This window comes from Daphnia pulicaria, chromosome 1, assembly GCF_021234035.1.
Source record: "Daphnia pulicaria isolate SC F1-1A chromosome 1, SC_F0-13Bv2, whole genome shotgun sequence".
Classification (NCBI taxonomy): domain Eukaryota; kingdom Metazoa; phylum Arthropoda; class Branchiopoda; order Diplostraca; family Daphniidae; genus Daphnia; species Daphnia pulicaria.
The window spans coordinates 10,894,062-10,907,761 of NC_060913.1; the positions used below are offsets into that span (position 1 = coordinate 10,894,062).

At 37.1% G+C, this 13,700-nt stretch overlaps 1 protein-coding gene and 3 long non-coding RNA genes across 16 annotated transcripts; 2 read left to right on the forward strand and 2 right to left on the reverse strand.

Annotated features, from left to right (window-relative positions):
- The first annotated feature begins 675 nt into the window (after positions 1-675).
- LOC124348458 (L-lactate dehydrogenase-like) lies at positions 676-2,887 on the forward strand. Its single transcript, XM_046798679.1, has 9 exons — positions 676-718; positions 1,107-1,431; positions 1,512-1,547; positions 1,612-1,729; positions 1,820-2,167; positions 2,234-2,285; positions 2,361-2,426; positions 2,496-2,619; positions 2,682-2,887. The coding sequence occupies exons 2-9, from the start codon at positions 1,339-1,341 to the stop codon at positions 2,844-2,846; spliced, it is 1,002 nt and encodes a 333-aa protein (XP_046654635.1). The 5' UTR covers positions 676-718; positions 1,107-1,338; the 3' UTR covers positions 2,847-2,887.
- Positions 2,888-4,048: 1,161 nt separating this feature from the next.
- Positions 4,049-5,219, forward strand: LOC124350728. The gene is made up of 4 exons (XR_006921100.1): positions 4,049-4,223; positions 4,287-4,416; positions 4,595-4,756; positions 4,825-5,219. It is a non-coding gene; the product is annotated as an uncharacterized LOC124350728 (long non-coding RNA).
- Positions 5,220-5,307: 88 nt separating this feature from the next.
- On the reverse strand, positions 5,308-11,932 carry LOC124350013. 13 transcript variants are annotated; one of them, XR_006920354.1, is made up of 20 exons: positions 11,861-11,932; positions 11,656-11,779; positions 11,603-11,621; positions 11,273-11,334; positions 11,053-11,210; positions 10,788-10,996; positions 10,266-10,684; positions 10,044-10,166; positions 9,507-9,586; positions 9,296-9,442; positions 8,553-8,650; positions 8,223-8,277; positions 8,025-8,145; positions 7,698-7,849; positions 6,938-6,995; positions 6,656-6,828; positions 6,480-6,587; positions 6,226-6,350; positions 5,784-5,896; positions 5,308-5,687 (listed from the first exon to the last, which is right to left on the reverse strand). It is a non-coding gene; the product is annotated as an uncharacterized LOC124350013 (long non-coding RNA). The 13 variants fall into 13 exon arrangements; XR_006920358.1 differs by lacking the exons at positions 9,296-9,442; positions 9,507-9,586; positions 10,044-10,166; ... (5 more) ...; positions 11,656-11,779; positions 11,861-11,932 and adding an exon at positions 9,054-9,289; XR_006920351.1 differs by lacking the exons at positions 9,296-9,442; positions 9,507-9,586; positions 10,044-10,166; ... (5 more) ...; positions 11,656-11,779; positions 11,861-11,932 and adding an exon at positions 8,763-8,982 and having other exon boundaries at positions 7,698-7,959.
- On the reverse strand, positions 7,001-7,581 carry LOC124351091. Its single transcript, XR_006921374.1, has 2 exons — positions 7,401-7,581; positions 7,001-7,328 (listed from the first exon to the last, which is right to left on the reverse strand). It is a non-coding gene; the product is annotated as an uncharacterized LOC124351091 (long non-coding RNA).
- Positions 11,933-13,700: the final 1,768 nt, after the last annotated feature.

Consider the following 13,700-nt stretch of genomic DNA (forward strand, 5'->3'; position numbering starts at 1 on the left):
GTGTGCATGACAAGTGTGAATGTGTGAACTATTTATTCCCCCATGTAATCACTTTTATTGTTGAACTTAATCACAAGCAAAATAGCTTTTCTTCACCATTTTTTCCGGTTTTATTTTTCACACAGATATTTTTTACTAATCGATGTTCGTTTCCTTATACATTTCTCGATTGTATTCAGGAAGTAATTACACATACAAATTTTACCGCTTAAAGAAATTCTTTATTTCTCAAATCTCAAACTGATTTGGAAATCATTATTTGCATGCGTGACGGCCGATAAAGATGCACATCGACACCAAGCAGATGGTGTATCAGTCGACTGTTTCCAAATTGATTTTTTGTCTACGTTGCACTTGTGTGCTTCCCTTTTTTCCTCTCTTCACAACTGCGGCATTGCACTTTTGCCAAAATCTATTTTGGTTCCGGAATACGTTTAAACTCACATAAAGGTTTTAAATGCGACTAAAGAATTTGTTGCATCGGACTGCTGAGCCAATACGTCGTTATCGTGCGTTTAATTTCTGGCGGTCTATTCAACTGAAAGAAGTAAGTTAACGTTGGACATTCGTACAGCCGATAATAATTACTTGATAAATTTATCAAAATTACTTTCTTCCGTCTCAGTGATTTTTACCTCTCTCGATTACCATTGTTGTCAGGTGTGTAGGTGGGAACGGCGGTTACTGTCGGCAATTCACAACCTTGATTACAACGCAGGTATCAAATTAACTACAATTTATCTTATAAACTATTAAATTCACACTTAATTATTTGTTTATGTCGATGAATCAAATCGAAGATTAAATCATTACGCCTTTCTTTTACTGCACTTTATTGATTTTTCATTTTTGTAGTGTCACTATATAAATTGAACTTTCTTTGCTCACGTTTCTATTTTGGTTGAATTTGCGGCTGCGAAAATGTGCGACCCGATTCGTGGTGGTATTCTTTTAAATAATGTTTTGCTCTTTCGTAAAAGTTTTCAAACGGCTAGAGTTCGTCGTACCTTAAAATTGGTGAAGTCCCGCTGGGAAAGGGAAACCACCGGATCAATGAGATCACAGGAAGACGTGCATTGGGTGACTTTAGTTTGACATTCATACAGGTTGCGCGCGCTCATTTGTGCGCTGCTGCTGCTTCCCGGTAGGAGGAGCCGTTTGTTGCCAACACTTGCAGTAAAAATAAAAACAATGAAAAGGCAAGGCTTCTTCAACCGAAGGAAGTCATCATTGCGTCAGTCTTGATTGGGTGCACATCCCCGACAGACATTCTATTCCACGAGGCACGAGTTTAACGATTGTCGGTTCAATTCCTTCAACCAAAGCGAAAACAAGAAAATGGCGCTAACAGATCTAAAAATCAGAATGCAGACAAAGGCCTCTGTCGACACCGTCTCCGGAACCAAGGTTACAGTTGTGGGTGTCGGACAGGTAAACCTTAAGAAATTGTTATCAGAGTGCATTTATTTAGTAAATTATTATGTTGCGATAATTTATTCTGCGTTTTAAAGGTTGGCATGTCAATTGCATTTAGCATCATGACCCAGGTGAGAATACTGTGATTTGTGTCCTTTTGTATTTTTAAATATTTGGGTTGTATTGTATACGTAGGGTATCGCTTCTGAAATGACGTTGGTGGACGTGATGGAGGACAAACTAAAAGGAGAACTGATGGATTTGCAACACGGATTGACTTTCCTCGACAACATGAAAATAACTGCCGGTTCAGGTAATCAATCCAAATTCACGATTTCATACAATATCACCAATTTTTACGACGTTAAGTTCTAACCGATAAAGTTGTTACCGTTGAGTTTAGATTATGCACTATCTGCTGGATCAAAATTATGTATTGTGACGGCTGGAGCTCAAATGCGTGAAGGCGAGTCCCGATTGGACTTGGATCAGCGCAACACGAATATTTTAAAAGACATCATTCCCAAACTTGTCCAATACAGTCCCGACACCATTCTCCTCATCGTTTCCGATCCTGTTGACTTGTTGACTTATGTTGCTTGGAAACTCAGTGGGTTGCCAAAGGAACGTGTCATCGGGTCTGGGACCAATGTAGATTCTTCTCGATTCCGTTTCCTTCTTTCTGAACGATTTGACGTTGCGCCAACTTCGATACACGGCTGGATTATTGGAGAACATGGTGACTCGAGCGGTATGTCTGAAAATATTGTAAATCTTTTACGTAACCCTCTAAGCTTGTTATTAACTATTTCTATAGTTCCTGTCTGGTCAGGCGTCGATGTGGCCGGTGTTCGCTTGAGGGATCTTAAGTAATATTTATTCACAACGATACATTTTTATATATTGTACATATTTTATTAACAAGTTTTAATTAACTAAATTAGTCCTGCGGTAGGCACTAGTGAAGACACGGAAAACTGGAATAGTATCCACAGACAAGTCATTCAGAGGTATGTCAATGTAGCTTTATAATTATAAGCGAGTTAAAAAATGCATTTAACCTGTTTTTTTTTTCTTAGCGCTTATGAAATAATTCGTTTGAAGGGATATCCTTCTTGGGCGATGGCTTTAAGCGTTTCTGTTCTTACTCGAGCCATTTTAAATAATACTCGAAACGTGTACGCAGTTTCAACATTTGTCGAAGTACCGTAACTTTGCTATATCATTGAGTTACACAGTTTTAACGACTTTGATTTTTTAATTAGGGAATACATGGAGTCCAGTATCCTGTTTTTCTTTCTGTGCCGTGTGTTCTAGGTGAAAATGGGATTACTGACGTCATACAACAAACTTTAACCGAGGATGAGCGTACTCAGTTTCAGAAATCAGCTGCAACTTTAAACGAAGTTCAGTCAAACTTGGTGTTCTGAAAAAGTTAAGAGATATGTATAAATACAAACAGTTATACATACTGGTTCTTATTATTGTTTCTTCTGTCGCTCGAGGGGAGCTAACACACCATCTAGCGATGTTGGAAACAAATACGGAATGCTGCCATCTACCAATAAAAATGAAAGAGGGGAAATTGTTGGAGGACTGTTTGAGACCATAAGATATTTCATCAACAATCTGGAATCACTAACAGATGTAGAAGCATTTAGAAGCACTACTCAATGTAGAAGCATTATAACTTGGGGATTTCGTCAGTTGTGATGTGTAATGCTGCGAAGACGAGACACAAATTTGCAGGGATGAATATTACTTGTGAGAATCAAAGTTATTTGCCCTTATTTGTTGGTTCTTTTAATTGAGTATCAAGTATCAAGTATCAACGACTCAACAATCGAGATTGGATCGGACATTGTTTTCATGGTACTGTCAAACGTTTCTTTTTCTGACGCAAGACAGCATAGCTTTTGATCATTTCCCACTCAGTTTAGTTACGCTTACTTTGTTTCTCGCTGCTATTACAAACAAACTTTTGGGTGATAACTGTCAGTTTCTGTTTCGACAACAAAGCTCACTTGTTAGATTTTTAATATTGTGTTTTTTTTTCTACTTCCGGTGTTCTCTTTTCAGTCAGTAATTCAGTCAATATTCATCTGAAATACAAACGAACCACATATTCGTAATCCTCGTAAAATTTGTGGTAAAGTTCATGTCCAAAGTCGGAGACTAAAAAAAAAAAAAAAAAAATCTCGATTTTGACCAAAATCTGGATTTCGCTTAAATTACACCTAATCGACCCCAAATTTTACGTAGATCACGAATATTTAGTTTATTTTGACGACAGCTCAATGGTCAAGGCGCTATCGCTTACTCCCGGTATACTACTATACTTCCGGAAAATTTGCATAAAACTAGCAAGTGAGCTTTGTTCTCTGTAGAATTCTTAAGACTCCATGCTTATTTTAAGCAAAGGGAAATTTTCTTTTTGATTACTTTTATGACTTGTGACTATCTAAGATCAGTCCTTTAGATATTTAGTTTTGAACGTGTCAAATAGATGGCGAATAGATTTAACCTTGTTATTGGTTATGTCAGATATGGGCTTACGGCGGCTCGTTGCCAAAAGTTTAGCTACAGTTATTTTCTTCGGAAATTACCAATGAATTCGCTGGTAAATTGACTAGATTTCGTGTGCAATTTGTCTGGCATGTGTTCTTTACCGTTTATGTGTTTAATAACATCATAATTTCTCATCCATTTCCAGGAGAAAATGTGAAAGATGCATGAAGCCTGTACTGTCTTGTATTGTGTTAAAAATCCTGGTATCCTACTGAATATCTCATCCGAATGACAGAGTGGTAACAACCGATGCTAGCTTTAGTACAGTATTGCTGGAACATAGTATTCTCATCTTTTATCAGGATTCATTACTATTATCGGCTGAATCATTCTATGGGACTTGCCAGATCACCGACCCCATCACAGACCAATCTGGCAATCTCTCATTCCATCTTCTAGAGAACCTTGGATAACCGATTGGTGGTTTAGTGTGTAAGTTTACTTGTCATGTCACTGAACTTATTTTGTTGCAGTTTTATATGTATTTAAAGTTTTGTTCTGCACTTATGTCTATCTAATGTTTAAGTTTAATTATTCTTTTAGATCATAGACATCACAGCATATTGATGCCACAAATTATAGACAAGGTGACTTTATTTTTTATTTACAGGTTCTTGGGTTTCCAATGTTGCATGACAGACTTTATGAGAAGTCATGTCCATTGAACAAAAAGGACTTAATGACTATACAGTAACCCTTTGGCTGCTAGCCTGCTACCCTTGAATATCCCCTTTTACTTCATGAAAATGTAAACAGGCCCTCTTGATTTGAGGTATTGCTGTCTGTCGCTAAAATTTTATTTAAAATAACTGTCCTAATAAATGTCCATTCTGCCTACAGGGTACTTCGCTACTTATCATGGACTTCATCCATTAGTGAAAAACCAATGACGACCAGGAGGAAAAGAGTGTGCTGGTCGAACGGGGAACTTGCAAGCTAAGCCGGAAGTCTACTATATGATTAATCGTTCTCGTAATAACTGTTCCTCAACTCTTCGCTCTTTTTCCGGTTTCTCCTACCAATCCCTGTCTGCAGTCAATTAAGGCAGTCTCCACCTGTCTTGATTGATACTATGTGCGAGATTTTAAAGCAATTTATCTCCCAAATAACACAAAAGAAGTTGGTTAGATTTGTATTATTTGGGTGTAAATTGTTTTAAAACTTGTACTAATAATCAATTGCCTTGTACCGGACGCTCTATTTATTAAATTTTTAATCATTTTGGGATATATTAATAAAATATATTTAAATTAATATAAATATAATTTAATCAAATTATATTTAATTCAATGTTTTTTTGATTAAAATTTATATAAGTTTAGATTTCGAATTTGAACGTATGTTTAATGAATTCATACATGATTTAATGAAACAGCAATTAAGTATACAAAATTAAACAAGTGATTTCAGGTTTAGGTTTCAAGTATGAAGTAAATGAAACATTGCTTTAAGACAACGAAGACAACCGCACAATGAACTTAAGCTGCAACATACTACATTGAAAACCAAAATATCAAATGGTTTAAATTATATACTATACAGAAGAAAACAAATAAAACAAAATATTTTAGTAGAAAACCAAAATTGCACTGGGAATCCAAATGTAGAATAATATCAGCATCAGCTACTTCAAGGATTTCAGCAGATACAGCATAAAAGTTTGAACAGGCAGCAACAAAACCTCTTTTCATTTCCACCAACTCCTGTGAGAAAAAAAAAACAGATATTATAGTTGACAATTGTATCAATTGTGACTGATTACTATTTTTCAAATTCCAAATAATTAACTTATAAATTACCATTTCTAGAGGTTTTCTTGCATCTAACTTCAAGTGTCCCTGCAACACTTCTGGATAACATCGGCTTCATGAAATGAATGCAGCATATTGACACTTAATACTATCGCCAAGTTCTGTTAGGATAAAAGAATAATCATTAACTAACATTAGAATTAATACCAGATGTAAAAACAATGTAAGACAAGAAAGAAAACAATCATGTCACAAAATTAAAATTTAGATGAAATTCAAGCAGATGCATATTCTTTGAGTCACAAGACAAGATTGCATAAAAAGTTATCAGAAAGGATATTTGTGTTCTAGCACAATCAAAAAGAAACTTACAAGTCAGCTCAGATCAAGCAGGTACCTATCTTTTCACGAAGACTCTACCCCACTACAGTATTTTGATCAGACTTCATGAAACTTCCCCAATTACAGCCCATAATCAGAATCAAACTACCTTTTCAAGATGTCTTTGTTGCTGTTACATTGCAAGTAATACTACCCCTCTTCAGCCAGGGATGTAGGACGTTCAGGCCCAGGCCCGGCGAGTGGATGTCTGCAAAAGTCAAACGCATCTCTAAACTAGAAAATGAAACATTTAATTAGTTACAATTTACAAAATAATTTCTTAATGGGAAACATGAAATAAACAAGAGCTTTTTTTAACACAGGTGCTAACCTACTTGAGTTAGCTAACAAGTACTGAATTACCTCAACAGATTCCCTCCGTTCAACACATTTGTCTTGCAACATAGTAGACCCTCACAAAGACCATCTTCATGGCACGGCAGCGACCTGTGGAGAAAAAGAAATCACCTGCTTTAACAAATAGATTAAAATAGATTAGCAAATGGGCTTTTCAAACAGTACAAACTCTCACGATTCACTTACTTTAAATTGGTTTACCTTCACTATCGGTTCAGCTTAAACGAATGGTGAGAAAATAACTCATCTTCTTGACGAAACATGCAACATACAGCAAGACACGACATTTTAGGAAGGCAGGTCGCATGATCAGATTGAATTGCCAAATGTAAATTGAAGGAACTGTTAATGTTATCTATAATTTCACATAGCGCAGAATTTCATTGGTAAAGTTTGTTAAAATTTTGTTAAAATTGTAAAGTATGAGTTAAAATAGTAAATTATCAGGTAAGACAGTAACTCACAATGACTGAGGTAAACGTTATCCAACAACGTCTCGGAAGGAAAGAAAAGCAAGCCATGCTTCGAAAAAATAAAATAAATTTCTGTCAAAGTACAGTTTCATGCAACAAAAAAAATGATCTAGCTCATTCCTTTGACTCATCATTCTCAAGATTAATCCATCATCACCCCAAAGGAAAAAAAAGCTTTACAATGTCAAGATCTGAAAATTCAATACTAATTCACAAAAAAAGGTGTAGGTTCAATCACATCAAACCACAACTTAAGATTTCACTACAATTACACCAAAATTTAACAAAGGAATTTACTCTCTAGTCTTAAATCATTGACAATGAAAGCTTGCTTTTAAGGATTATATTAAACATTATTCTCTTTAGCAAGTACTTTTGGTTTCTGCACAATAAACACTGCTAAATAAGCTCAAAGCTCAGATGAGATCAGATGATTTGGCCAAGTGGAATTTACCTTTGGACAAGAATAGCTACTTCACAATTGAAATGATTCCCAGGTGAAGCATGAGAAGATGCAAAAGTAAAAGTAGAAATGTAGAATGTAAAAGAAGTAAAAAATGTAAAAGTAAAAAATGTAAAAGAAGTAAAAAAAAATGTAGAAATGTAAAAGTAAGATGCAAAAGTAAAAGCAATCCACCATCTTTCTTCAAGAGGCTTCAGCACTATCTTTTTGACTGATTCTAAAACTAACATTTTTGGACACATAAAGACAGACTAGCTCTAATCTTCAATAAAACATTCATGTACATACCTAATGTTCAACAAAGCTGAAGACTGTAAGCAAAGTGAATGCAGATTCACCAACACCAGAGACAATCGCAGCTTATTCCCAGTCAAGCACTCCTTTCACCATCTTCACATTGAGCAGCAAACACCATCATTCAACAGCCTGAATTAATCTACCTTTCAAGAGTTAGGGAGAAAGATTGTTTAAGCTTTGGAATTCAGTAGAAAACAATAAAAGTGAACACAATAGTAGACAGTAAGCTGCATGGCCCTTTTCACATTTCCTCCTGAAGTGGATGACAAACATTAAAATTATCCAACACAAACAGAAGTGAAAAAAAAAAACAATTACTTCAAAGTAAAAGTACTTCTCCAAATAACAAAACATCCCAACATGCAGTGAAAGTCTTCAGAAAATGTAGAGAAATCCACAACACATAGAATTGAAATGTATATAATGTAAGCTTTCAGACCTGTAAATTCGCCACACATAACAATAATATTCAAGAATTCAGGCAGTTAGTATGGCTCAACAAGTTGGGGAAAATACCCCGCAGTAGCAATCATATCCGTTCTCAGACACCCACTCGGCAAGATATGATGCACTGTCAAAACAAAATCTCAATGAAGATATAATTCCAACAAAAAGGCTTTACAATGTCAACAACAGAAAATGCAAACTAATAGGGAAAAAGGTATAGATTCAATCACATAAAACAACCTCTTAAAATTTAGCGAAGAATTACACCAAAATTTAAGAAAGGAATTTACTCTCTAGTCTAGTGTAGTTGAAGCAAAATGAAAATGTGATGAAATATTCCATGCATAACATATCGAATCAGACTTGTCTTGAATAGGAAAACATATCAAAAATAGTTACCATTCCATTCAAGTTTCTACTTTCTAGTACGAGACGGCATTTCTGCATACGGCCAGCACTTTCAGGACACATGGTCAGACGACTCACTGGGAGTGGGACTAAAATTGTAGACAAAATTATCTTCAGATTCACACACGACTAGAGAATACATCTAATTCACATCATTCACGTACACAATAGCATTCACAGGTGACAACCAAAAATAAATACCTTTCTATCTTCACGATGCATAACTTTTAAGTTCGCTGACGCTGACATGACTAAAACGCAGACCGTGCAACGTCCCAGTTCTGCAGTCCGCAGACTCTGCACCTGAATGCCTTGACTTGTGTACTGAACTACTGACTGCAACACCAAGCCCCTCTGGTGGACGAATTTTAACCCCACCTTTTGACACAAATTCTAACCCGAGCCCGACCTTTTAACTTTTAACAAAAAAATAGCCTTCAACAACAACTTGTAAGCGTAACATTGATAAAACGTAGAAAAAAAATTTACCACCTTCGTTCCATTGGCTATTACTTCAAAACGTCGCCATAAGAAAATTCCAACCCCGACCAATGCCCCAACCTTGAGAAAAATATTCTAACCCCACCTTTAGAAAAAAAAAAGTTAACAAACTTCAACAACCACTGGTTATCATAAATATGACGCAACAAGTTGATAAACGTGGGGAAAAAATTTACCACTTTCGTCTTACAACTTCAAAACGTAGCAGTAAGGAAAATTCGATCATCACTTACTAAAAATATGAGTTGGTAACATGGTCACTTCTGCAGATTGGCGATATAATTGGACGATTTGGTTCAGTGACATGACAATTGAACTTACATATGAAACCACCGATCAGTTATCCTAGGTTCTATAGAAGATGGAATGAGAGATGAATCCTTATAAAGGAAGAAAAGAATACGTTTCAGCAATTATTTTAATAAAGCTAGTTTTGGTTGTTACCTTTATTACTGTGATGGCACATGGCACATACAGTAGAATAGAATGATTTTGAACTAACACTGTACTGTAGGCTTTCGTACCTGTCAATTCACCAAACAAAACAATTAAATAATATTGAAGAATGCAAGCAGGAATAACCATTTATATAGCGCAACAAGTGAGGAAAGACAGTACCCCGCAATGACTATTATATCTTCTGGAACACCAAATCGGCAAGATATGAAACACTGTCGTGTCAAACTTTTAATGAAACAACCCCCCATTCCACACCCTCACAACCCCCCCCCCCCCCCCCCCCAGTCAAGTGAATATCACGCACGTAGATTTACGAAAACAATCTAATTAACCGAAAATACAAAGCAATCATCGGAAATTTAACAAGTGGACTTTGTTGGTGGAACTGACTTTTTTCACAGCTGAATATCATGAAGTACAGATACATACGTACAATACCTGTACTTCATGTGAATATGATCAAAGGCTATGATAAGCCATTTAACGTTCGAAATAGTAAACGTTGAAGAAATTGTTAGCTACCTGTCAACCGTGTGCGCAAGAAACGGATGGCCGTCTTTCAGTTCAAATTTCAGACACTGAAATCGCAAGTTGAAATATCCTGTGTTGTTTCGACCACGTTAAAGAGGGCACTCATGAATGAACCTGGAATCAAATAGGTAATAGAGAAATAAAAGAGAACTTGGGCGAATGTTCACCAAACTATCATTCAATTTATGAAACTAAAGAACGCGATACCGATACCTCAGAACGAACATGAGTCATAGCTCCTTCAGAAATCCATAGAAGAGTTGGAGATGATTCCGTAATTCTTCCGGAGTTGCTAGATAAATTCCTCCGCCATTGCTGACACCACGATCACGATGGTTTCCAATAATTGGCTGGCGCTCATTTATGGTGTATCGTACGAGGAATCTGTTTCAACATTTCTTGCCTCTGGTCGTATTTTTTTCATGACAAAGGGTTTTTCAAATTTTGTCTTGGCAAAAAGTGCAAGCAGATATTTTTAAAGTTGATAAGGCAGCTCAAGTAGTACTATATCTTGACAGTCCTCCATGGCAATAGTTTCCAATTACTGCCAATTTCTTCCTGGTTGTCAGTTTGATGAATATGTGCCTTGTACTGAACCAGTATTTGCTCCCATGTCAGTCATAGTTCAGAGTCTAAGAAGAGAAACAAGGAATTCTGTTAAATATCCAGAAATTGTAAATTGATATTCTTTACTTAAAGAAAAGAATACACCATCAAGAGTTGCAAAAATCTTACTCAACAATCTTGTTGCTAACATTGTAGGTTTCTATAGAGAAGATTCATTGTTTTGTTTTTTTCTTTTTTAACTTGGAATCCATAGACATAGGTGTTGGCGATCCTCAATCTTTTGACAACAACATTAACATTCTTCTCACTGGCTAGCATTTTCTTCAGCAGCAATATATTGCACAGCACAGCAGCCTTGTAACCTACTTCCAAGTAGACTGGATAGATTCGTGCTATTTAAGGAAGGATTAAGGAGAGGAATAAAATATTTTACCGCACCTGTTCAGTTTTTCCAGATTGACTGGAGCAGTGACTTTCGATGTGAAATTGTGAGTCGATTCATTTAATATCCGCATGCGGAAAAAATCGGCTTAAGAGTTGGGATTTTCTTCGCTTGATCTCCAAATGGTGAAAATGAAGAATAAGTTGATTCTGGGTAAGAAAAGAACCAAGATCTCCACAGGCACTGTTTTCTGACATAATAATCAACATACACTGATGGAGTTTTCTTCAATGGCTTTTTTTAGTAACATCCACCAGTTCCAAACAAACAACCCTGAAAAGAAAAGTTGATATATTGTATTAAAAAGAAATGAATTTATGTATTCTAAATATTAAAAAAAAAATCAATTTTGTATGCCTTTTTGTATTTCAGACTGAAAAGTGAAGAACTACTGCATAGCAGAGACGATTTCAGTCAGTCAAGTGGTGACAAAGAATTTGATATTTGAGACGGAAGCAGAGCAAATTTGAGTGATATAAAATCTAAAACCACAGCTTATATCTTATAACCTTACAATAAAAAAATTGGTCAACTTAATTACTTTTGCTGTGAGTGAAAGGCTTCAGCATGGGACAGCATGGGACAGCATGGGACAGCATGGGACGTCATGAGACGTACAGACGTACAGATAGCAAGAGACGGCATATCGGCAAAATGAACAGACGTCAGGCAACATCATCAGATTGTTTGAACTAGTACAAATGATTTGCTAGATTACCTATAAAATGTAAACACAAATATTCAAGCACATTCAGTAACCTGGAACAATCAAAACCTTCAATCAAGACAACAGAAATACCTTTTCCATTTTGATAATGCAATAACATCGATAACATGTTGTATGGTGAAGAGCAGAAACACTTGTATCGTCTGCCGTCTCAAAAGCAAATGGCGAAATGACGGGAATCTCGTCACTGGAAAACAGACATCCCGCCACCTGGCGGACGCAATTTTAACCACCTAGTGACAGGCGACAGATTCCTTAGCACACAGAGCTTTGATGTAGCTAAAGGAAATTATGTGTGTGTTATAATCTAAGGAGATGTTATCCAAGGAGACACAGTACACAACTAGATTCAACTCTGTGTGTTTCAATCTTCCTGGAAACGATTTGTAGGAAGACGACGCCGGCGACGTCCCGGAATGGTTTGCGTGGGCGTCGGCATCGCCGTAAGCGCCGAGCAAGTGGACGTCGCACGTGATTGGCAAAGAAAGGAGACACCAGAGCTCCTAAAATCTACAAAGTTAATAAGTGAACCGAGTAAAGCGAGATATTACGTCGTCGTCTCCTTCGCTTCCACCTCTCTGCCCCTCACTTGCTTGTTTCAATTTCATATCCCCCCCCCCCCACCCATTTCGTCTCTGACATATCCTCCCATCTCCCCCCCCCCCCCCCCCCCCCAAAGACCTTTCGCATTCAACTGTCATTAACGTCGCATCCCTTTGACTTGGAATTGCCTTCCTGTTCTTTTTGGCTTGGACGGCAACCCGACGCCCATCGACGCCGATCCTTTTTTCTTCTTCTCCCCTCTCTACATCGTCGTGCTGCAGCTCTACAACCGACGTTGACGACAACTATCGGCACAAAATTGGCAAACTCATCACGAGCTCAATAAGGGACTTTGTGTGTGTGTGTGTCTTGACATTGTTTGTGTACGTGCGTTACCTCGCTGTTGATTCTTGTGTCGTCCGCCGACTCTTATTGAAGAGTGGCCCTTCAACTTTGGTTGGCCATCGGAGATCTTATCGTCTCTGATTGTCGGTGCCATCCAGTCGTCAACAACACTTTGAATTGGCGTACATACTTGACGTCTTTAGCTTCGTCTCCAGCGTCCAGCATATTCTCCGCTGGCCGCCCACCCCCTCGACTGGATGAGATTGCTCCGCGTAACATGACATATTGTCAACGGAATCGGTCACAAAGGTATCCACGTAAGTCAGTCCAACGAGATACATAACTATATAGCTCGACTCGGATTTCTCATTTCGGTCGTGACGTTAGACTTGATCTCTGCAAAATACTCTCGAGACGCGCGTGTGCCAATTCATCCGCGACGGAGGAGGAGCAACCCGACTTACTGATGGGGTTATAGAGAAGAGGATATACACGGTACACTATACACTTGAGTGATGACACACAGACTGTTGTGATTGAGCATCTTGAAATGCTGTTTAATTAACCGGACAACATCATCTCCAGCATAGAAGAAGAGAGTAGTACAGTAGTAGTAGTAGTACTATATATATATATAGAATATAAGCGACAAAATGAAAATATTCCGGGGAAATATTGGCGGGAAAATCAAAATATTTAAAAATTAAAAATGGCCGTGTCAATCATTTTTGTTTTGTTTTGTTGTTTTTTTTTTCGATCGCCGCAACAAAATGGAGTCGAAAAGGAAGAAGAGCGAAATTCAATATCTTTGACAAATGATTTAGACTTCAAGTAAATATAAGTATACACAGTAGAATAGTCATATGTGTGAAGCGCTTGTTCGTGTCTGTTTTTTCCAAACGGGATTGATGGAAAAGGAAATAAACGAAACATCGATCGGATAAGACTTTTTTTTTCGGAGGAAAATGACAAAAACAAGCCAACAAATCTCAACTGTCAATAACAATCGTCAAGGTGAAGAAGC